Source organism: Mustela nigripes, chromosome 3, assembly GCF_022355385.1.
Source record: "Mustela nigripes isolate SB6536 chromosome 3, MUSNIG.SB6536, whole genome shotgun sequence".
Taxonomy (NCBI): domain Eukaryota; kingdom Metazoa; phylum Chordata; class Mammalia; order Carnivora; family Mustelidae; genus Mustela; species Mustela nigripes.
The window spans coordinates 129,381,046-129,405,807 of record NC_081559.1 but is presented as its reverse complement, the minus strand read 5'-3'; the positions used below and the strand labels follow the sequence as shown (position 1 = coordinate 129,405,807).

General features: G+C 35.7%; 1 protein-coding gene across 4 annotated transcripts in view; it reads right to left on the bottom strand.

Annotated features, from left to right (window-relative positions):
* YTHDF3 (YTH N6-methyladenosine RNA binding protein F3) overlaps positions 1-24,308 on the bottom strand; it is a 39,308-nt gene extending 15,000 nt beyond the window's left edge. The window contains exons 1-5 of one of the 4 annotated variants that reach the window (XM_059394647.1): positions 24,023-24,218; positions 23,506-23,530; positions 20,046-20,191; positions 17,633-17,718; positions 7,063-8,661 (exon numbers count right to left, since the gene is read on the bottom strand). In XM_059394647.1, coding sequence (XP_059250630.1) covers positions 7,063-8,661; positions 17,633-17,718; positions 20,046-20,103 — 1,743 coding nt within the window. In that variant the 5' untranslated portion in view covers positions 20,104-20,191; positions 23,506-23,530; positions 24,023-24,218. Of the gene's footprint in view, positions 1-7,062; positions 8,662-17,632; positions 17,719-20,045; positions 20,192-23,505; positions 23,531-24,022 lie in introns of all 4 variants that reach the window. The other 3 variants (XM_059394650.1, XM_059394648.1, XM_059394649.1) reach the window with 3 other exon arrangements.
* Between the last annotated feature and the right edge of the window lie 454 nt (positions 24,309-24,762).

Sequence of the window (24,762 nt, the reverse complement as noted above, 5' to 3'; positions counted from 1 at the left end):
CTAAATTCTTTTAGTGAGTTGTCTTGGCTGCTCCTGTCATTAAGCTTGATTTTAATCAAATATATCAAAAATATGTGTTCAAATCTAAGAATAAAGAAGTAGGCAAATACTATGATAACTAGCATGGATTTCTCTTCCAGTTTTAAGTTTCACCAATACCCCTTACTCTAAAAGACAGAGCATGACTTTCTAAGTATTATATAACCTGACAGGACGTCTAGCAAACTCTTCCACTGAGTGCTCTGATGGCAAGAGAACCTGGAGACTTACTCCATTGTCAGAATAACCGGAAGAAAAAAACAAACAAAAAAAGTCAATCAAAGACCCAGTGATGAGAAGATGGAATTAGCTTCTTAAAGTCCTTGTCTTCTACCACAAGTAGGCCTAAGAACGTCATAAAAACATGAACACACAAGGGAGAGAAATCAAACAAAGTTACAGTAACCACAGACCCAAATCTAAAATTTAAAACTAAAAACTCTATGAAAAACCATAGGAAAAAATCTTCCCAAATCTTTGCCTTTGGAAGGCAAAGATTTGGGGCCAGATTAGTATAAGCCTTCTAAAATTGTTTTTACTATTTAAAACTGTTTGGCTATTCTAGGCTATTCTACCTGATCTTAGCCCAGGTCTTACACTAGAAAAAAGGCATAAAGGACACTGTAGATCAACAGATAAGAATACTGTGGTTATCTAAGAGAATATCCTTATCCTTAGGAAATATATACTATACGTTTTGGGGAGGAGGGGTAAAGAACCATGACATATGAAACTTATTCTCCAATTGTTAAAAAAACGAACACACACATAAAGCAAACAGGGAAGAATGTTAATAGGTAAATCTGGATAAAAGGCATATGAGTGTTTCAGGTATTATTCTTGTTCTTCCAAATAAATTGAAAATTATTTCCAAACAAACTAATGAAGGAAAAAAGATTCATGTATGTTGTTGCATTCTCAATCTGTACTACTGTACTACTAAGGCACCAATGTATTTTGGCTATTTTTTCCTGCTGATGAGCATTTAGGTTTCTACCAGTCCTTTTACTTCATTCTATTTACTTCATTCTTGTGTGTCTTCTCGGGTATTTGGGAAGTTTCTCTTAGGTATAATCCAGGAAAACTGCTGAATTCGAAGGTATATGAAATTTCAGCTTTTATGTAAGAGAATGCAAAACTACTTCCTCACATAGCTATTACCAATGCTCCTCTCTGCAACTGCAGAAGAGATTTTGTTGATCTAGTTTCTCCAGTACCTTATATCATCAAATTTCTTAATTTTGCCAAATGAATGGATATAAACTATTTTCTTATTATAGTCCTAATTTGCATTTCCCTAGTTATTAATAAGACTGAATATATTTTTACATATTTATTAGCCATATTTGTTTCCTCTTTCATGAAATGACTATCCATCTTTTGCCCATTTTTCAATTGGGTTCATCTTTTTCTTAAACTGATTCACAGGAGTTCTTTACATATTCTTGATACTAATTTTTGGTCAGCTACATCCAACATTTCTGCAGTGCCTAACATGTCTTTCCAGTTTCATTAAAGCATCTTTTAGTGAACAGATTTTTTTTTTCAAGTAAGCTCTACACGCCCAACATCGTGTTTGAACTCACAACACAAGAGTCACATGCTCTACTGACTGAGCCAAGTAAGCGCCCCTTGACGAACAAATTTCAATTTGGTCAAATTTCATCAATCTTTTCTTTTATAATTAGTGCTATTGTGTGTCTTAAGAAATCCTACTTTACCCAAAGACTGAAGAATTATGCACTTGGGAAAATATGACCTCCAAATATCACAAGGTTTGAAGAATTTCAGCAAAATACCAGAGGGGTCACACTAAACAATGACTTGCAAATCCTTTTATGTCAAAAAGAAAAAAGGCATAACAAGTAAAAAAAATAAAATTCTACCAACACACCACTGATTTATCCTCCTTAGCCAAGGAGGACGGATAACAGACAGGGAACAAACACATCCTTCATCACTGGGATGCAGGAGTATTTAAAAGCAGTTATGCTGGAAAGCTAAAGTGCAAGCACGAGCTTATCTAAGAGAAAATCTACAAATAAAAGTCTACACATTCTTCCTGGACAAGGGATAACAGCGCCAGAAAGAAAACTGGACAAGGATACATGGTATCACAAATGCTAAACAATTAACAAACAGGGAAAACTGTTACCTTATATGGTAATTTCAAACTTAAAGCAAAGTTAAATTACACTTACTAGCACATCCATGTACTGGTTCTCCCTTCTCATTCTCTCAGACTGATGAAACACTACACTGATGAAGTCAACAATGAACATCATTCTCTCATCTCCATTATGTGCAGCAGGAAGAGAAGATGCAACTAACACTAAGCGTTGAAAAGAAGAAAGAAAAGAACAACCCTGTTTTGGAGCAAATACCTGACCTGAATGATTCTCTTCCAGGTTCAATGATCACAGGAAATAAGTCAAAATGAGTCTTAAAATACCATTTCACAAGAAGTGATACTAATCAAACTATAATGAATCAAACTAAAAAGTTTCTGTATAGTGAAGGAAGCCATCAACAAAATTAAAAGGCAGTCTTACTGAATGGGAGAAGATACTTAAAATACAAATGACATATCCAATCAGGGGTTAAAGACCCGGACATTTTTCCAAAGAAGACAGATGGTCAACAGACACAAGAAAAGATGCTCAACACCACTAACCATTAGGGAAATGCAAACACAATGAGTTCTCACTTCACAACTGTCAGAATGGCTAGTATCAAAACGACAAGAGTTAACAAGTATTGGTGAGGATGTGGAGAAAAGGAAACCCTCGTGTAGTGTTTGTCAGAATATAAATTGGTGCAGCCACTGTGGAAAACAGTATGAAGGTGCCTCAAAAAATTAAAAATAGAAATACCATACAATCCAGTATGGCACTTCTGGGTATTTATCCAAAGAAAACAACATGATTTTGAAAATATGTATACACCCCTATGTTTATTGCTGCAGTATTTATAAACAGCCAAAATATGCAAGCAACCCAAGTGCCCATCAATAGGTGAATGACTAAAAAAGATGGGGCACACACACACACACACACAACAGAACATTACTTGGCCATTAAAAAAAAAAAAAAAAAAAAGAATGAATGAAATCTTGCCATATGTAACATGGATGAACCTATAAGTTATTCTACAGTAAGTGAAATAAGTTGAAGACAATACCATGATTTTGCTCACTTATATGTGGAACCTAAAAAACAACAGAACAGAAACAGACTCATAAATACAGAAAAAGGTACAGGAGTTTGGGGAGGGGGTGAGAATGTGTAAAATAAGTAAAAAGGAGGAAGAGATTAAGAGGTACAAACTTCCAGTAATAAAATGTCAGAGACCAAATGAACAGAACAGGAAATATTCAATACTGTTAATTATTGTAGTTACCTTTGTATGGCGACAGACAGTAATTATACTTATTGTGGTGAAAGTGTTGAATCACTAAGTTGTACACCTGAAACTAACAGTGTCAATTATAAATATATATATATGATATATATATATATGATTTGGAATATATATATATATATATATCATGGCTGCCAGAGGTTAGACATGGAGGAAGAATACAATACAAAGGGATAGTACAAGACAGTTTTCCAAGGATGATGAAACTATTCTGTATCCTGATTATGGTGGTCGTTACACAAATTTACAAATGTGTTAAAACTCCTTTATTGCCCACTCCAATAAAGTGAATTATACTGCAGGATTAAAAAAAAAAAAAAAACTTTTAAAAAAGATATGTACATGAATTTATAGGAGCTTCATTTACATTCTCCAAAAACTGGAAACCACCCAGAAATCCTTCAGAGGCTGGATGGATAAACTGTGGTAAGGCCACACAATGGAATGATGTTTTGTAATTAAAAGTAACAAAGAACTGATATATAAAACAACACTGATACATTGCAAAGATACCATGCTAAGTAAAAGAAGCTAGTCTTAAAAGATTACACACTGTGTAATTCTGTTTATATGACATTATGGAAAATGCCTTACAGAGACAGAGAACAGATTAATCCAAAGGGGGAAGGAAGCATCTGACTACAAAGAGGCAAAAAAAGGGAATTTACAATTTTACTGTATGTAAATTTAAAAAAAGAAACAAGTTAAAAACCATATGAAAGAGGAAGAAGTTTCAAAAACGATAAATACAGGAAACAGAAATAAGCTTTAGGCAGTCAGCTTTGTGCTCAATGAACAAGATGGACTCTGGATCAAATACAAAAAAGAAAATCAACAGATATAAGTGGGAACTAGATGTAATATTGTTAGCAAACTAACATGGTCACCGAAGAATTCAAAACTTGACAGATCACAAAACCAACACAAAGCAAACCAAAATAATGACATGGAAATTCAAATTTTAGTCTCCAAATACAGAGAAAAATGATAAAGAACCAATAGCACCCAAGGACAAAGATGCACTATATTTTTTGACATAACCAGAAAAAAGAAAATATAAATTAAAAGGAATAAGGACAGACAAAGGATTAAGGAAAATTATAATAGAGGTCCATATTAAACAAATTCCAAATACATGTTCATATTTTAAGAATCTTTTGTAGTACACAGAAATAGCTATTTCCAAAGAAAGAAAATTTAGGCTGGCCTCAGACTTCTCCATGATATAAAACTATAAATAATGTAATATAAATATATAACTATAAATCTAAGCCTGAATGAGAAACTTGTAGCCTAAGAATTTTATATCCAGGTAAACTACTGTTCACATATCATGGCCAAAGAAAGACATTTTCTGAATCTAGAAGGATTTAACAAATGTATTATATTTATATTATATATAATCAACAAATATATATACCAAATTAATTTTCCTAAAAAAAAAATAGTAAGTTACGTAAGAGTCAAAAAAAAAAAAGAAGATAAACATGTCAAAGGTGGGTCAGACATCATCAAGACTGGCAGTAAACCATGAAACAATTTAAATGTACAATTTTAAAGTTAAAAAATTATTAACTTTAAATCACTGTGCTGACGTAAAACAATATGTAACTGTCATAAACAATTCCTGAGACATTTATATAAATAAAACTAGGACTAAATTTTCAGACTGGGTAGGGAAGAAATGTAGAAGACATACAAGGGTGACCTCTCCTAAGTGGTGGAAGGGAAAAAAAAGAGTTGAGAAATAATTCCTTGCTATGCATCTTTTTCCGTGAACAATCTCATCCCACTTTCACAGAAACTATTTAAGAACAGAAAGCTCCCAAATCTGACTCCCACATCTAACTGCTTAATCAGAGATTTCACTGTATTTCTCAAAAGCATCTTACAATGAGCACATCCTAAAAGGAAAACCTGCACCCCACTTCTCATATCCCAAATCCATTCTCCTGATACACTATTTGTAATGGCTGTTCAGTCTGACCATTTACTCAACCGCTAAGCTCAAAAATTCAGGAGATACTTTTGATCCCTTTTTCCTCATTCTCCCACATTTAACTGCAATCACTAGCACCAGAATCACCTAGGTGAGCTTGTTAAAAATGTACACCACGAGGTCTCTTACCAAATACAGCTAACCCTTGAACACATGGGTAAGAATTGTGTAGGCCCACTTATATACAGATTTTTTTCTGTCAAATACTGTAAAATACAGTACTTTCTCTTCCTGGTGATTTTCTTAATACCATTTTTTCTCTAGCTTACTTTATTATAAGACTACAGTATACAATTCATGTAACATACAGAATATGAGTTAGTCAACTGTGTTATCAGCAAGGCTTCCTGTAAACAGGAGGCTATTAATGGTTAAATTTGGGGAGAGGCAGAAGTTATACACAAATTCCAAACTAGGAATTTGGCACCCCTAACCTGCACATTGTTCAAAGACCAACTGTATATCAGATTTTCCTACAGTGGGTCTCAAGAACCTGTCTTTCCAAGAAGCATCTCAATAATTTAAGTGCCCTAAGGTTTACAAACAGCTGCTTTAGAATCATTATTTCAATTATTATTCACCAGTGATGAATGTTCACCAAAATAATTTCCTTGTCTCCATAGACGAAGAAGCCGTAAGACATGTAAGTTCATACACAGAAACAAAATTACTGACATTTTATAGAGTTATGTTTCTGCTTTACCTTAATTTCTACATAAGAGCTCTCGATAGTAACCAACATAATTTATTTAAAAAGCTTCTAACTTTATCCCTGCTGCATTTAAAAAGAAATTTAAATGTACCCTCTATGGAAAAAAGTCTGCTAGTTGTCTACTCCATCCTTCCTTTCTTTTCCTCTTAAAACCAGGACCCCAGTTTTTTTTCATGGTTTGGCACAAAAAAAATTCCCCAGCCATGTCTTGCTCTGAGCGCCCCATGATCAAATTCTGGCCTATAAGAATCAAGCAGAAACCGTGTGTAACTTCAGGAAAGTCTCCCTTAAGAGTGCCACAAAAGGTCAATAACAGACTAAGAAATCAAACTCTGCTGTCAAAATCTAAAAGCCCATGCCTTCCCAACTCTTAGTTGTCTTCCTCACGTCAAATCCTTACTATACTTTGGACAACTGCTTTAAGTGTACAAATTACAAAACGGTTCAGAAAAGAATTTCAGGGGAAGTCTGTTTTACTTCTCATAAACAGGAAATAAATAATACTGAAACATTTATAATAAAAGCTGTTTCAAATACCTAACACATTTTTGCATAAAATTAATTTTAGTATTAGTATTAGAGCCCCTCACCAGTTCCTGAATCTGCTTGGTTATAAATGCAGAACTTATGGAACTTTGATGAACACAACTCAATGACTTTTATCACCTGAGTATGAAGAATAGGCAAATTCAGAATAAGGACGACCCTTGGGACGAGAAAATGCCCATGTGCCACGAGAGGCCCTGAAGGGAGTTTGCAGGGTTCTGTTTTTTAAGTAGTTGGACTCCTTTGGAGTAAAGCTCCTAAACTCAGAATGTAACATTAAAGAAGACCCATCCATACACACCACCCCAATAAAAAGACCCTACACAAAAAATTACTATACCCTTACCCTACGCATGGCTTCCTCCTCTTCTTGACGCTTTTCATAATGTGCAAAGTCATCAAAGATTGAGGTGGTATGCTTGAAAGTAGCAATTATTTTAAGCACTTGCTTAGCTTTTTCTAGGGGTACCTCTTGAGTGTCCCTTGAATTGGTAACTGGTTTGTTGTCATTATTTTCTAAGCGAATATGCCGTAACTGGTTATTGGGAACATCTTTGACAAAGATCCACTTAACTTCAAATTTGCCCTTCCACTTATCCTGAGACCAGACACCAGCATATGCATTATAGTCCACAACAGACTTCATTTCAGCCACTCCACAAAAATGTCCACTGCCATTCACACTGAAGAGTAAATAGAGTGGGCCTTTCCCATTCAGGGAACGGTAAGCTGCATCCAAACGCTTATTACCATGCTCAGTACTACACCAGATAGAGTACTTAATTGAACGGTGTATGTCATCCTCAGAATAGCTTTTAATTATAAACACACGTCCATTCTTCAGGTTCCAGTCAAAGTCTTTGGGATTATAATTGTTTATGGCCTTTAGCTTCTCCAGCACTGGATGCACTTCTACACTAGAAGGTGAAGCACTGACAGGAACAACACCTAAACCAAAGTTTTCACCGCCCACTCCATTGTTCTGGTTGAATCCAGCTCCCCTATTCCGAGGAGCTACCCAGCGATTCTGCAGCTGCTGCTGTTGGGGCTGCACTTGGTGAGGCTGGGCCTGTGGCTGAGGTCCTTGTTGCTGCTGTGGTTGTGGTGGCTGAGGCTGCTGTTGAGGCAGTTGGCTTTGCACCAATGGTGGTGGTTGAATTAATGGCTGAGGCTGCTGGATTATAGTTTGAGGAGGCAGAACTGGTTGGGTTGGCGGAGCCTTTACCACTGACCCCTTTTCATCCCAAGTTCCAATATTCATGTTGTGTTTTATAGGAGGTGGTGGTACAGCAGAACCCCCAATTCCCACATTGCCCTTGGGTTTAAGTTTCGGTTGAGGTTTGGCAGGCTTTCTGGCAATGGCCGCCCAGGAGGTCGGTTTAGGCGCTGCACTGCTAACTGGGGGCACACTATTGGTTGCAATGCTAGTCATACCACTGCTGCTCAAGGCTGTACCTACAGTTTTTGTCACTGCAGCTGTCAGGTCACCACCAATTTTCAGTCCGGTCATGCCTTGCTCAATACTGCTAATGCCAGGCACCTTACTCAAAGTATCACTGCCAAATCCAGCCTGTCCATCTGTAATAGCTCTCCCAAGAGAACTAGGTGGATAGCCATAACTGCTACTATAAGCAGAACTTTGTGTTGATTGTCCCTGAGATCCACTTGTCCCCCATGTAGAGAAATCAGCATTACCAGGAAAAAAGTTAAATCCATGTTGACCAAGAAATGGAGGGGTATTTCCTAATGCCCCAGGTTGACTAAACACACCATCTGGTATATAATGATGTTCTCCATTACTCATTTGTCCATAGGTTGTCAGATACGGCATAGGTTGGTCTCCAGCCGTGGACCATGCTGCTTCCCCAAGAGAATATGGAAATCCAATGGATGGAGCATAGTAACTAGGCATATATGGATCTGACATTGGTGGATAGCTGTTACTCTGGAAGACAAAAGATCATAATCAGGAGCGAAATATCCTATGAAGAGCAAGGGAAAAAAAGACTCTGAAAAATTAAAATCAAGTAGTTTTAAATAAATGAAAAAGACGCACCTATTCCAGATAAAATTAAAAGTTCAAATCCAATTTTATCAAGGCAAAAATTTGCTGGTATTTTAATTTAAAAATATTTGTTATAAAATTGCAGGGGTTTTTTGGGAGGGGAGGAAATGGGTAGGATGGGATAATTTTTAAGAGTCAGATCTTCTGGCACATTTTAAAAATACCATCATTTCTACAAAAATCTGAATTATAAACTCGCAGACACAAATTGATCATTTACAGCCAAATTTATTTTAAGCAGCTGATGTATCCAAAAATTTATATGCAAAGATTAAACAAATCTGGAAGCTATGCCAAATAACAGAGGAGCTATAGTATACCTACCTATATAGTGGAATCCAATTCAGCAATTAAATTTTGTACTTTTTTCTTCTCACACTGAGAAGAAAGTAACGATTCAAGATTATACCTATGGCATCATCTAAATTTGCTTGTTTTGTTTTGTCTTGCTCATTTTAAAAAACAACCAAAATCCTTACTATGGTTTTTTAATGATGGGCTAACAGGTGCCTCTTTTCTTTGTACTCAAATTTCCAAATTTTACCCAATAAAATCACTTTCCTATTCAGAGTTTTAATTTGGAAACTGTTAGTTCCTGTATTTCCCCAAAATTACTGCAATTAAATTGTTTGTCCTGAATACAAACTAATCATTCATTTAGTAATTTGCCAAAAATGAAGGCACCAAATTCTACTTAAAGAAAAAAAAAAAACCTCCAACTTTGTTAATAGCCAATGTAAAAAACAAGATATTTTAAGGGTATTCTGAAATGAACTTCTTGGACCAAAAACATGTCTGAGTATAGATTTTCACTCTGGTTTAGTTGTGATTTTTAAAACATTGCACAGACCTTTAGAATGTATAGAATTAAGCAAAATTTAAAAATTAAGAAAATATCCAGTCAGGACAACTGGTACTCCCCCTATAAGGGTGGACCATTCTGAAGGCTGATTATTTATTTAATTTATATAGGCATTCTTATTCTAAGTTCCCTGGAGAAAAGTATTTAACTTTTTCTTTTTCCTGTTACTCTTAGAACTATGATGCCACTACTTTCCCACCCAAGAAAGTGTATCAATATAAATATGTAACAGTAACATCACAGATACTACCTGGAACTCGTCTGAAATTCCTTTAAAGGCCTATCCTTGAACATTGAGATATTATCACTACTGTTACTTCGACACACCTCACAACTGTTGAAACTGTCCACTGTCTATGAGAAAGTTAATATTTTGTCCTTTGAAATAATTCTGATATAATTGATATAAAAATAACTTATGAGAATCAAATAAAGGTTACATTTATATTAATAATTCTGACATAGATTTCCTGGGTATTTCCAGCAACACCTGGACTTAAAAATAGAAACAACCATTACTTAGTATTATTTAAAGAAAAGAATGACTTTTTAAATCTACTCAATACATTTTACGATATTCAAAATGGGAAATAAATGTGTTACTGTTTACTAATTTGACCGAATATATTCTTTAACTGTATTACATAATTACTAACTACATTTAAAAATATATTCAAAGAATGCTCACAATATTAGTATGAAGGAAATCGATGAACATTTTTGGAACCACAATAGTACTAGCATCATCACACAGACCAACACTGAAATACTAACTGCCATATTTAATACAAGAGAAGCCTGAGGAAAGCTCACAATCACCAGCAATGGTTTTCAAAGAAAAAAATCTTGAAGAAATTAGTAACGACTAAACTTTACTACCCATGAAGTTCTCACACACACACACACACACACACACACACTCACTCACTCACCCTCTCTCACACACGTGTATAATCTGATCACTAAATTATCTGCTGAAAATAAAAGTACTCATAGGGCTTCAGACTGACAAGAAGGTCTCTGTGATATAAAACTCTTAAGACTTAATAAAAATGAATAGGTCAGCCAGTATAACATATATAATAGATCGACATATTTTTTTAAAGATTTTATTCATTTGAGAGAGCGCACGCCAGACAGCACACAGCAGAAGGGGCAGAGGGAGAGCTCGGAGAAGCAGACTCCCCACAGAGCAGAGAAGCTGATGCAGAACTTGATCCCAGGACCCTGACTGAGATCACGACCCAAGCTGAAGGCAGATGCTTAACCAACTGAGCCACCCAGGTGCTCATTATTAACATATTTTTTAAATTATCTTTTTCTTGAAGTTGCTAAAAAGATCCTCATATTACTTTATTATTTGTATCAAACAAATACTTACTGAATGCCTACATTGTGAAAAATACCGATTCATTCATTCTAAAAGAACACCTACAGTTAGAGACACAAAACATAGGGAAGTGAACAGGGGAAGAGCAAGAGAGCTGTGCTGAATAGGGAGGTAATCGGTTTCAAACTTTCAACTTAGAATGCTGGCACTGAAATCTGGACTTCAGTACGTCCTTACCTGGATGTGAGAGTGGAAAATCAGACAGCTTTATTTTTATTTATTTATTTATTTATCTGAGAGAGAGACAGACAGACAGAGCACAAGCAAGAGAGGCAGAAGGAAAATGAGGAGGAGAAGCAGACTCCCCACTAAGCTGGGAGTCTGACATGAGACCCAAATGAGCCACCCAGGCACCCAGAGGTAGAAAGTTTTTAAAGTTCATGCCTCATAATCAAGTTTTTGCAAAAATTACACTCCTAACTTACACCGAATATTGTTATTTCACCATCACAAATGTTGAATTTTGCAGTTACCTTCCAAGTTCCTAATTTATCTACCTCCATAATAATTCATACACTAGCAAACTAAAAGTCAAAGAGTAAATATTTCAATCTTTGCAAGACAAATAATATCTAGTTGCTGTCACTCAGTCTTTTTTTTTTCTTTTTTCTTTTTTAAACAACCCTTTAAAAAACTTCGAGCTTAGGGTTTTTTTTTTTAAAAGAAAACAGGGCACAAACTGGACTACAGTTTATCCACCCTGTTTTAACTGATTATCTAATCTGTACTAATTCCTAAAAGAAGAAAGCCCATATTCTCTGGGGAATGGGAAAACAAATTCTGCCAACTCTGTGACCTATAGGGCTGGACCAGGCCCAAACTCTTGGGTATGATGACTTTTATTAGATATCTTATCAAGTATTTTTTTAAATCATAATTTTTACTACTTCATGTGTAAATTATTGATTCTTACCAAAATAATTTAAGTTTAAGTTACTTAAAATGTGTTCCATTAGTCACAACTACTATCAAACAGATAGCTCTGGCTATAATAAGCAGATGTACACTGCTCTCCCTGTCTTACTACAGAGCTGTCCAGTGTTACTGCGACCACCGTTATTTCTGGAGTATCCTGGGTAAGTGGCTAGCTTTCTGCAGTTTATCAAACAACACTAACCATTTACTTTTCCAGTTTTTTCAGTAGTTTCAGCTGAATGAGATGTTTTTTTTCTTAGCTCCATCAAAGTACTTAACCAGTTTCTAAAGGCAAGGCTTCATTTTGGGTTCCAGTAAGAACAAAGCTACAGGAAATTTCCAGTTTCAAAGTAAAATATGGTCAACACATTATGAGTTAGTAGAGCTTCAACTGTAACTGGTAATATTTAAAAATATGTTCTGTTAATTTCTGCTAGCTATGTGGAATATCAATCGGAGGAATCTACCTTGGTAGTGAAGAGGAACAAAAGTTCCACTTACTGATGATGGAAAATAACAACTGAAAACTTACTTTCACTTTTACTTCAAACCCAGTGATAATGAGACATAATCAATGTAACAGTTTATGTTCAAATAACTGCTTTAATAGTCTACTCTTAACTTGGAAACTGGTCAACTATAGTGAAATTTTACTATATTCTTAAAGATATGCAAACTTTACACCAAATGATGTGAAATGTTTGATGTTTCCCTCACAGTCAAAGAACTATTTGGAAGGGAAAAAATAACATCAATTTATATAAGTCTATGAATTGATTTCAAAAATCACTGAATATAATGAAACATACTCGTAACAACAGATCCACAAACCCTTTACCTACAGTGCAAACTTAGAAACACAATCTGGGTAGGGCATTTAACACAAGGTTGAAGTGAAGCCATGAGGTACCTAAACTTCAATTCCATCCCAGGTACTTATCAGCTATATGAAAGCAGCCAAGTAAAAGAAAATAAAGATACACTGCCATTAAATATTCGATCAACAATCGTTATATTTAATACAACTTAACTTGCCCCTTTAAAATGTAAATTAATAACCAAACACATGATATAATTTCAGACTTACTCCAGATCTTAAAGAGTATAAACTCTCAGTGTGATGTAGTAGTCCAGGATATGGACTCAGTTCTTTAATCTTTTACTTTCTATGTCAGTGATCTAATCAGATCATGTAATTTCTCTAACCCTGAATCTGTTGGTTAAAATAGGGATAATACCTGCTGGTCTTACCAACTGTAAAGACTTTTAAAAATCTACTGTGCTAACTACAAAGTGCTACATGGAAGTGTAGGAGTAAGGCCTTTTACCTTTAGGGTTTTTTTGTTTTGTTTTGTTTTGTTTTGTTTTTATTTGTCAGAGAGATAGAGAGAGAGAGAGAGAGCGAGTGAGGGTGTACGTGCACAAGCAGGGAGGGTGGCAGACTGAGGGAGAAGCAGACTCCCCGCTGAGCAGGAATCCCTATGTGGAACTCAATCCCAGAACCTTAGGATCGTGACCTGTGCGGTAGGCAGATGTTTAATTGACTGAAACACCCAGGCATCCTTTTTTTTTTTTTTTAATTTGAAAACTGAAATACAAAACAATCAAACAAAAAAAGATCTTCCTCAAAATTTTAATATCACATAATTATTTCTTAGCCTTATGATATAGATTGTTGCTCTGAAATCTCAAAACTTGAACAAGAAGTTCAGGATTACTGCTCTGACTTGAGACATTCTAATACAACTCAACCATAGTTAGTCTTTCACAAAGAAAGTTAAGATCCATTTTTACTTTCTTTCCAAGAAAGGAGACACTATAAATATCCCAGAAGTTCAATTATAAAGGAAAAGGCATAATTCACCAATAAAAGCACTTTTGTACAGAGAAAAACAAAAACTGTTCTCCATTAAGGACATGAAAACTTCAAACTCCAGAACTCACTTCTGAATTAAAGTGAGGTTTAGAGTATTTTTAATGCTTATGTGTATTTTCTTCTAAAACTTAAAAAAAAAATTATTGTACTTTTCACAAAGTATACTCAACACATATCTAATCACAAGGATGTCACCAAAAAATGTATTATACATGGTACCCAGTTAACCTAAATATTTCATCAACTGTAATTCTTTGTTCCCTAATTCTAGCAGATATCCCAATTCATTATTCAATGCTTAATAAATGCCTACTATGTGCCAGATACAGTGCCAGTCACTGGAGACAAAAAGATGAAGAACATGGACTCTGACCTGGAACACTTCCCAGGTCTAGTGGGGAAGACACATATCCCCTACAATTTGATAGGTACTGTAATGGAAGTACAAACAAAGCAAAACAAGCATTCTAGAACAAAAAGCAGGTAAGCAGATAACGGGAGGAATCTAAAGAGTCTTCATCAAGGGATAGATACAGGAGTCTGTGTGTATACAGATCATAAATACAAATACAAAAAGTGAGATCATGAAAGAAAAATATTTGGAAAATATTTATATTCCTAGAAAATAGTGAGTCCTATTCCCTTACAAACTGGAGAAAGCTGACCAAAGACAAGGCAGGGAGGGAAATGGAGCAATTTTAAGGACCCTCATATAACAAATGTATCCACTCTTGTGAAGTTGTGGTAACTCTTTAACATGACGGTGGCACAGACTTGGATTTTAAGAAGATTGCTGAGTGACAGAACAGAATTACTACTTAGAAAATCACTCCAATAGGCCGAAAAAAATGAAACCCTTAACTAAGGGCAGTGATGGCCGGGACAATAAATAACAAAAATCAAAATATTCTTCCTTTCTTTGTTCTCTATTCCACTTCTCTGACAAACATGACTAGGAATTATTTCCCCATATAGACGACAAACTCAAACTTAATTTTTCCAAGTTGTTGTTCAAATTTATATGCACAAATTACATGGTATCTTTAACAGTACTATTTAAACCTGAACTTTCCAATCAACTTAATTATCTGATTATTCTGAGGAACTTTAGAGAACTAAATTTAAGACCCGAAGGATAAACATTTACTTTTCAAGTGATTACAAAAGTTATCTGCTTTAAGAAACTGAGCACTAGAATACACTACCACAAAAGGCCAACAACCTGTTTTAAAGTATCCCTGGATTTGATCTGAATTAGATCTAAGAATACAAAACAATTTGAATCATTAGCTAAAAACTGAAACACTTTTCCAGACAAAAGATTCATTTTTCTTATTCATAATATGAAAATCAGATGGAGTTTAATTTTAAAGACATATTATACATTTAGTTGAAAATTTTTTAATTAAACATTTCAGCTAGATCAGAACAAGGAACTATAAATGCTTGTGTAATTTTAATATGTAAGTAATTACTTAAGATATTTCACCAATAATTTTTAATTTTCACTGACCTGCTTTAAAGGGTCAATTTTTTAAAATTTTCTCCTTTACCTAGGTGTTATTACGGTAACTTAAATTCTCATACAAATCATCTCTAAGATTTCAAGTAATTTTCCATTTTTCTCTCCAATAAACCCAGTTTCCAACAAGCTATAGCATGAGGACTCTTTCAAAGGTAAGTATGTGTCCTGGTTACAGATATTATTTTTAGTATTATAGAAAGCTAATTGCTAAAAACCTATTCCTTAGTACTGACAAGGAGAGGGAGGACAGAACAGCCTTAGTGGTATCAAATTTTAAAACTTCTCTTTAAATAGCACATGAATATACAAATACCAGAAAAAAACAATTAATAGAAAGTATTAAGATTTTCTTTTTAAACATCACATTAAAACAAATCTTTTACAGATTTTTTTTGTCCCAACATAAGGAAACTTTAGTGTGATAATTTAAAAACTGGGTTCACTAAATAAATCTCTTCCACAGTTAAAAAAATAATAGTTTTCTGACACTTTCAAAGTTTTATTTATAAGTGCAATCTTATGCAGAATTCCAATATATAAAACAGATAAAGCAGAGGACAGCTCTGATTCCTGCAGAAGAGGGATCAAGAGTACCCTCCCCTAGTTCTCCCTAGGCAGGCCTGAACCACCTCTGTAGAATGCCAAACAACAACAACAACAAAAAAATCTTCTAAGCCCCTCTGACAAATGTATTATATAATATTTGTTACCAAGTAAAACAAAAGGATTCTTACTGGTTACAATTCTCAAACATTTATATTCCATGAAAATTCCCTGAAGACAGGGGTTGAACAAATAAGTCAAGAGGATCTTCACAACTATATCCTTGTCTTAGAAAATCATCTTACATTATAACACATAACGTATGAAATCAAGTAGCAAAAAAAGTCTATTACTTAATATTTAAAACAATTTCCCAAACTTATCTGATCATGAAGACCTTTTTGAGACAGTATCTACTACACACTTCATAATATCAGAATTTCTAAACAAAAAGAAACACTGCCATAAGAGATGTTAACTGAGATTACTGTGTGGGCCCAAGTAATAGAATACTGAACATTTCTTTTAAAACTTGCACTGCAATTCAAAACAATGATCTTCCTATTTTCTAGTTATACGTTATTTCACAACCTTTAAGTGGAAAGATCATAAAGTCAGATTATGTAAGTATGAAATGAATTTTTTCATTCTTTTATGAGCAGCCAAACATTCATAGATTTTATCACCCATTTTTATTCTTTCTCATTTATTTATTCCCTCCCAACACAAGCTAGGAATGTAGATCAACAGATAGAAGGGGGTGGTTAAGGAGAAATGACCAAGGGGTAGATCAGTTTGAACATAATCATGGCTCTCTACACTCCTAAAAACAATCCTACATACCACAAATTGGGAACTACTTTTCAAACTTTCCCTACAACTCTAAAGGCCTGCAATGATATCTGGTTTCTTGTTCTTTCAGTTTAAAAAATATCTAGAAGGTAAGATTTCATGGTACATTTTTCATATACCTTTTTTTTTAAGCAAAAAAAAAAAAGCAGTTTTATTTATTATAGAATATTCTTTTCCAAGAAACTGGTTAATGATGAAAGTTTATTTTTTAAATTTATATTAAAAAACGAATGCAGAAATGGCATATAGAGACCAAAGAGATCAAAGAATTCTTTCGTTTTTCAATTCTTAAATCTAAATTATACCTGTACACAAACTCACACAATTATCTGTTAAAAATCCAAACACAAAAGAACCTCAAAAGTACCAGTTTGATTTGGTGAAATTTTCCAAGCCTACAATACAGAAGGCAAATGTGTTTATAAATCTTCTATTCCCTATGTTGTATTAACTTTAATTATCAATGAAATTCAAATTGGAATACTTATAAAAGAGAAAACACTACATTTAACCAAAATTCAAGTTATAACTAGTTCTTTCCCATAAATGCATAGCTAATTAAACCTGATAATTTGCTTTAGCTATGAAGATATGGCAGCAACATTAAACTAAAAGGTTAAATTCTTTCAAAGTTCAAAAAAAGAAGTCCAACCATACCATACACAAATAATGTCCATCTTCAAATCTTTAATTTCACAATCTAATTTCAGCCACCTAGAATTTCTAAAGAATTCTCCTGTACCACAAACCTGCAACTGTTATTCATTATGCAGGCACACTAGATTAATACATGTTATGGTTAGCCTCATTCAATTAAAGTATCTATCTGAAAAATCCATTAATACTAAGGTAAATTTAATTCCCTAAATATGGGACTGTCAGACTTACCTGATTTGTCTGGCTACTTAAGTATGGCTCAAAATCATCATCATTTACAGCATCTTTTTGATGAATCGAACCGTTTTGTACTGAAACTAAAAAATATGTTTATATTAGATGTGTGGTAATTATCTTTATGAAACTGACAGAATAACCTAACATTTTCAGTATATTTTGACCAACTCAGAAAAAGTTATCCTGAGTTGTTCCTTTTGTTTAAAAAAAAAAAAAAATCCTCTTAAAAATTTTAGCTCAATTTAGGTACAAATATTTATGTGCAAACAAAAACTTACAAATCTTGTATATACCCAAGATTACATAAATATAAACTATATACACACTTCCCATTACCAAAAACATAATGTAAATAATCTCAATTTCAACATTGTAGCAAGCAGTTAAATTCTTGGAAGGGTTCCCTGATACTATATTTGAATCTAAAATAACCACCTGAAATAGTGTTGTGGATAACTGATTGCTGAACAATGTTCTCTACCTCTGTTAAATCTCTATATAATTTAGTACAAGAAAGGTAAATAAAGGATGAAATAACTTTCCTTGGTAACTTAAGTTAGAGTAAATGTCTTAAATGTTTTCAAATTTAAAAAAGTGGCTAAAATTTATCGAAGCAGTTATCACAATGAATAAATCATAAATAATCTAAATAAAAAGGCCTTTAGTTCTAAACCAAAAAATTATGAAAGCTTTCTTGAAAGTACAAAGACACTAAAGATAACCATGATTATTCTTCCAACACATAAGAAAACCAGAGAATAATTTATAATGCTGTGTTTGTTCAGAGATCATTTCCAAAAATGCTTTATAAAGTTGTTACTCTCTGAATGGTATTTGAGTGCTTTTGAGTACAGGCTAGAAATAAAGTCTTGTGTTTGAATCCCAAGTCTAACACTGAGAAGCGGGGTATCTCTAGTTAGTGACTTAGCCTCTCTACTCTACTTCTCTGTTCAAGGAGATTATTAACAGTACCCACCTCAGTTCATCTGTCGATTCAAAGACAGTATTCAATAATCTTGACTATTTTATTACATAAAATATTACAAGATCCAAAAAGGACTAAAAATTACTTTAGGACCACATAAACCAAAGTTTTCCAAGGCTAGAACCTGATATGCTGACACTGTCTAAATACACGATTCTACTTTTGAAACACATGTGAGATGAAAAAAGCTAAAAGTTCCTTATGGATATTGACTAATCCCTTAAAAACAACAACAACAAAACCTTTCAGAATCTGAAAATTCACTGCTTAAAAATACAGTGTTACAAAGTTATTAAAAATTAAGGCTGGGGGCAATGGATTTAAGTTGTGTGTTCCTCTACAGTATCATTACATTTTTATTTTCCCTAATCTTCCAAGAGTTTTGATCACCAAAAATGTAGTATTACAAGCTGACAGTGGCATGGGAGCAGAGACAGATAAAAATCCCTTCATTCTTTGCCACCCACTGAGTAGCAATGATCAGTCAAAGAAATACCACTCTGTGAAGCCTTCAAAGTAGACCTCTCATGATACTACATTGCCCTCAAATCACAAGAGCAACATGAAGGTCACCTTGATCTTGGCTCCTCTGAGGTGGTTTAACTGTATTTGGTAAGGACTGCAAGAACCAGGGTTAAGCTAAATGTGCTCCCTAGAATTTAAATACGTTAACAGCCACTAGAAACAAAAATAAAGAAGGGGGGTACCTTAGGTTATTTCTGGTGGACTAATCATTTCAGTCCAAGAGATTCTAACCCCTTTATCAAAGGCGGTTATACATGGTCTATTACCATGCGGGGCGGGGGGGGGGGGGGATTCCTCACTACACCATTGGACTATGACACTAATACATGTTGTTATCTGAAATAGTTACTCATTTCAAAATTACAACTATTTCTTGCATTCATTAATTCTCAGAAATTTAGCCCATGCTGCTAATAAATATATTAAACAAGTACTCACTTAAAATCTACCTAACTCTATATTATGGTGCTATTCTTACTCATTTCCTCTGTTCTATTCTTTCTAAGATGCTGAGACTAAGAACAAAATATTCTCATGCACTAAGTAAATATACAGTCTACAGTCTGTGCATAAATGAGGCATAAATATGTCTAAAAGTTATAAAAGATTATTCAAGGAGTATGTCAATCTAAGGAAAAAATATTTAATTAAAAGTATTTCATGAATACTGACAAGCAATTTGCATTAAATTAGAATCTGAATAAGAACCTAGCCCTTGAGTTTCAGAAGCATACCTTTCCTTAAGAAATTCAACTGTCTTTAAAGACTGCAGTTTTTGAACATTACTTAATGACAATCTAATGTCTTGGAGACTGAAAGCCATTAAATAGCAAAGATATCCAAGCCAGTTCCATAGTCTGTACAAGTTCTTCAGGGAAAAAAGAACAGATGACTTACATGATTCTTCGCCTGTTTCCTCTGCTCTATGAAGCAGAGTCAAATCAAGATAGAACATGGGCCTTAGGAGCCAGGTGATTCTTTGCTCTGGTCCTGACTACATCAAGTTAGGAAAGTCAACAGATCTGTGCATCATGTTTTCCCACCTACAAAAACAGCGACAATACCATATACCCTCTATCTCCTTATAGGAATGTTTTGAGGATTAATAATAAAATGAAGCCTAAAATGACAATAAAGTGCTTTGCAATTATTTCCTAAGGGACTGTGGGGAGAGGATACAAAAGAATACTGCCCAAACACTACATTTTCCACCACTTTTCTGAAACACTAAATACAGCCAAATTCAACCTAGTTCTTTTAAACTGCAGTTTTACCAAATAATTCTGTCTCTCTGTTGGGAAGGGATAGGGGAAGAGAGGAGGGAAAAGATAAACTCCTTTCCATGTATTTGTCTATTTATACACTTAAGGCACCAGGAGGAAGCTGGCAGTAAGGCTGCTAGGAGTACAGGATCTGACACTTTTATCTATGGTGCCTGCAGGGAAAGGAGAGGTACCCTTATATTCTGGCAACAAAAATTCTGGTTATTAATAAATATAAGTGATATAAAATCAGTTTCAAATTATGAACCAATATAAATAAATAAATAAATTACAGACTAATAGTGAGTTATCCTTAAATTTCTACTATCCTTCAGTACTACCCTAGCCAAGGATAATAGAGTTCTAATTAAGGAAAATGTATTAACTAAAAAGAACTCAAACTTACAAAAAGTAGGCCTAGAATTATTACTTATACTATGATAGCATTTTTGCCTTACAAAGAGATATAGAATTCCTTTCAAATTTTAGCTCTGTTAGTGAACTTAAATCCTTAAGGATATACAGAAAAAATCTTAGAAAAATCAAAGAAACTAAGACAGGTGTCGGGCTCACAGTGTCAAATGAAGATAATTCAGAGAAGAAAAACAGCATTTCTAAAATTTAAGTCATCTGAAAAGGATTACAGTTTCAGAACTCTGACAACTCCTCAGCAACATGTATTTTTCATGTTTGAGAAGTTGAATTCAAGTTTAATACTCATATTCTTAGAATACTCATGCTGTAGTTCAAAAAATATAACTTTGCTTTCTGCTTCACAAAAGTAAACAGAGTAACTGTAAAACAATTTTACTAGCTTGAAAACCAAGTCAGCTAAGGCACAGTAGTTTTTCTCAAACACACACATAGCTACTTGTATCAGTTCACTGGAGGTGCTGCCTTCGCCTTGTAATTCTCCCTGCAGGGGCATAAAAATACAAGTGATGTATATGTGTATTTGTGCACTTGCAGCATCTACCATTTTAAAGCATCTTAAATGATTACCAATACTCAGGCCGGTAGAGTTTTTCCCTTCTGCCATGTCTTAGGCAACAGTCTCCCTGCATCTTAAAAATACATGAGGTGAGGAAGGTGAAAATAAATCCACCAAATAAAACGGCAACTAGAGCAATGGACTACTGTAATTGTAATTCCTCATAATATACAATACGATTTACAGCTAGAATTATCACTTTTATTTTGGAGATAGGAAATTCTGACCAAAAGGTGCAATGTGTTCAAGCTCACTGGGCAAGTCAGTAGCCACAGAAGTATTAGAACACAGGTCTCCTAGGAATCCCAGGCCAACATTCTACCCCTGGATAAACTATGAATGGAACAATAAGGGTGAAAGAAAGAAAATTTTTTGGAAAAGAGAGCTATCCAAATAAATACTTTGTGTGTGTATAGATACACCTAAAAGAGATTATACTGATGGATCAAAATTATTTTAACAACCAAAAAATACTTATTTGTAAATGTCAATATGCAATTATTGTCATAGATAATTTATACCAGAGATATCAGTAGGACATACCTAAGTGAAATGACTATATTGCAATCAAACTTACAGTAATTGAGTAATGGCTTACAATGCTCTAGATGCTTTACTTTATTTTGTCAAACAAGTAAGTACTTCATTGAACTTGCATACTTACCTTAAAGCAGGTAACACAAAACACTTAGTATTTCAAATAGCCTTGCAAAGTGCCACCTCCCCACAGATCTAGGATAAAATAATTTATGCTAGGCAATAATGACCACAGATTTCATATATCTCCAGGTCTATACACTTCCTCATGAGCAGACTAGCAAAAAAAAAAAATTAATGGATCATTCTTTTCAAATTTACAAATAAATATTGTAAAACATTTAAAACAAACAATATCAAATTCTGAGGCATATGCTTACAACAGAAAATAATTCTAAAATTAAACTTTTAACTCTGTATACTCCTCCAAAATACATCTTTAATCAAAATAAAGCAGTAAATTTATGCTACATTGATACAGTGCCATTTATCTGGAATGTGCAAATTCTCAAACTGTACTACAACTCAAAGAAAATTAACTGAGTTGAGTTGTCAGAACCTACTCTTTTCAAATTTGCAAAGGCAAATAAAAACCCTAAGAATATAAAGAGCACCAATAAAAACCTTGGACTTACATCTAAAAAGCTATTGCACATCTTATTTTCTAGGTTATACTTTACTAACTGAAATAAAAAAAACAGGAAGCATAATTCAATTTGGTCTAATTTCAAGCCCTATTACAAAATGTTATAAATATATAATTCACTGTAATGTTAACTGGCACTATCCCAAGAAAGCAGTTATTGTTCTATACTTACTAATGTCACATGATTAATGTCATGTTTCAGTCAGTTGACTGTATTGTTCCATACTAATAGACACAAAATACACTTATTTTTTAAAAATGCTTCACTTTCAATGGTTTATGTTTTTTTGTTTGTTTTTTTTTTTTTTAAACTGAAGAGTAAATCATACAGCCAGAGCAGAAACCTCACAGATTTTTTTCTCTTCCAGCCCTTTCTAAAATACCAGATTGAGTCACACCTTGCAATCAGGGCTACACAGCAAGATGACATGCCTGTTCAGTTTTGATCTCTCTCATATTACTGCCTCATTATAACTGTCTTCACTAGAACCAGTGGTTAACAGTACAGTTTTTCACTAGTGTGACATGAAAAAAACTTGAGTTGCATTTTCTAACATAATACCAACTTAATATGTACGCAATTGGAGAAATTTTTGTGGTAGTAGTTACATAATACAGATAAATTGCAAAATTAAAGAAATGTCCCCACATTCGTAATACCTCCTTAACTGAAATACAACTAAGAAAACTGTTTTTTGGACCACTGTGGTTTCTATAAAAGTGGCTTCAAAGCAAGAACTACCGAAGTTTTGGATAGCATTTGACTGCTTTGGCCGTGATGAATATTTCTCTAAACATACATTTCAAAACAAACAACAACAACAAAAAACCTGGAGCAAAATCAAACAAAAAGACCCTGGCAAAGTTTAAAAGTGACATCAGACGAACATTAGGAAATAAGATAAAAATATTCAAACTCACCTTTATTTCCTTGCCCTTTAGGTCTCTGCGCAGCAAGACGAAAGGTGTGGTAATGAAAAGGGAAAAAAAAAGGGGGGCGGGAGAAAGTGTGTTAATCAAAGACATTATCAAAGACAAGTTATTTTCAACAATCCGCGTAGGAGTAAAACCCACCACATCCTCCATAGCCTCCAATTTCCCAACCACCCCCAGTCTTCAAACCTCCTACCCGCCACTCGAAAACCGTCTCCCAGAGCTCGCCTGGTCTCAGCCCCACGTCTGCCGCCCTCAGATGTGCCCTAAGGCCCCTAGGAGCGGTCGTTCCCCCACCCACCGCAGCTCCGCGGCCTCGCGTCTCGGCCGCAGGCTCCGGGGCAGGGCGCACGCCCCGACCCGGGCGGCAGGACCGCAGCAACTTGCGCCCAAGGCACCGTTATGGGGCCGGCAGCGGCGGCGACGGGGAGGAGCCGAAGCCCCACGCGAGGGTGGAGCTCCAGGGCTCGGGCCTTCACCGAGCCTGAGGCCTCTGCTCCCTCACCTGATCCACGCTAGTGGCTGACATTCTTCACCGCAACCCGAGAGCTGCTGCCGCTGCCGCCGCCGCCGCCGCCGCCGCTTGGGCCTCTCCCCGTGCACTCACAGCAGTTGGCTGCCGCCCTCCGCCGAGTGACTGATCCAGGCGCCGCCGCTGCCGCCGCTCGCTCTGAAGCCAGAGAGAGGGCCTCGCGCTCGGGGGTCCGTGGAAAGGGCCCTTCTTTTCGGCGTGCAGGCGCTTCTTCCCCCTCTCGCTCTTCGCTCCTCGGGTCCACAATGGCGGACAGACTCCCTAGTCTCACTTCCGCTCCGAGCCTCCCTGACCTTCCGCTCTCCACTCTGACGTCCCTCCTCACCTCGCTCTTCCTCCCCCACCCGCGCGCCCGCCAGCTACCGACCTTGGCTCCGCCTGCGCATCGCCACGTCACCGGAGACGGGGACCGCGAGGCGGCCCCTGGACGCATGCGCCGGGGAGGGAGTGCGCCTGTGCGGCTGCGAGCGCCACCTTCCAGGGACGCTTCAGTGGCTTCCTTCTGTGCGGCTCGCGGGCTACAGGACGCGCGGCGCGCGGAGGCAGCGGGAAACCCGCCCGAGCGGGATGCCCTCGCGCTTTGGGCAGGAAGTAGGCCTGGGCGGGAGGCGGCGGCTGCCTGGGACTAGAGCGGGGCTGAAGACGCAGTGCCAGCGGTGCCCTCCTGCTGGCAGAGAGCACCTTGGTGGGTTGCAGCGTCGCAGCCCCAGCCC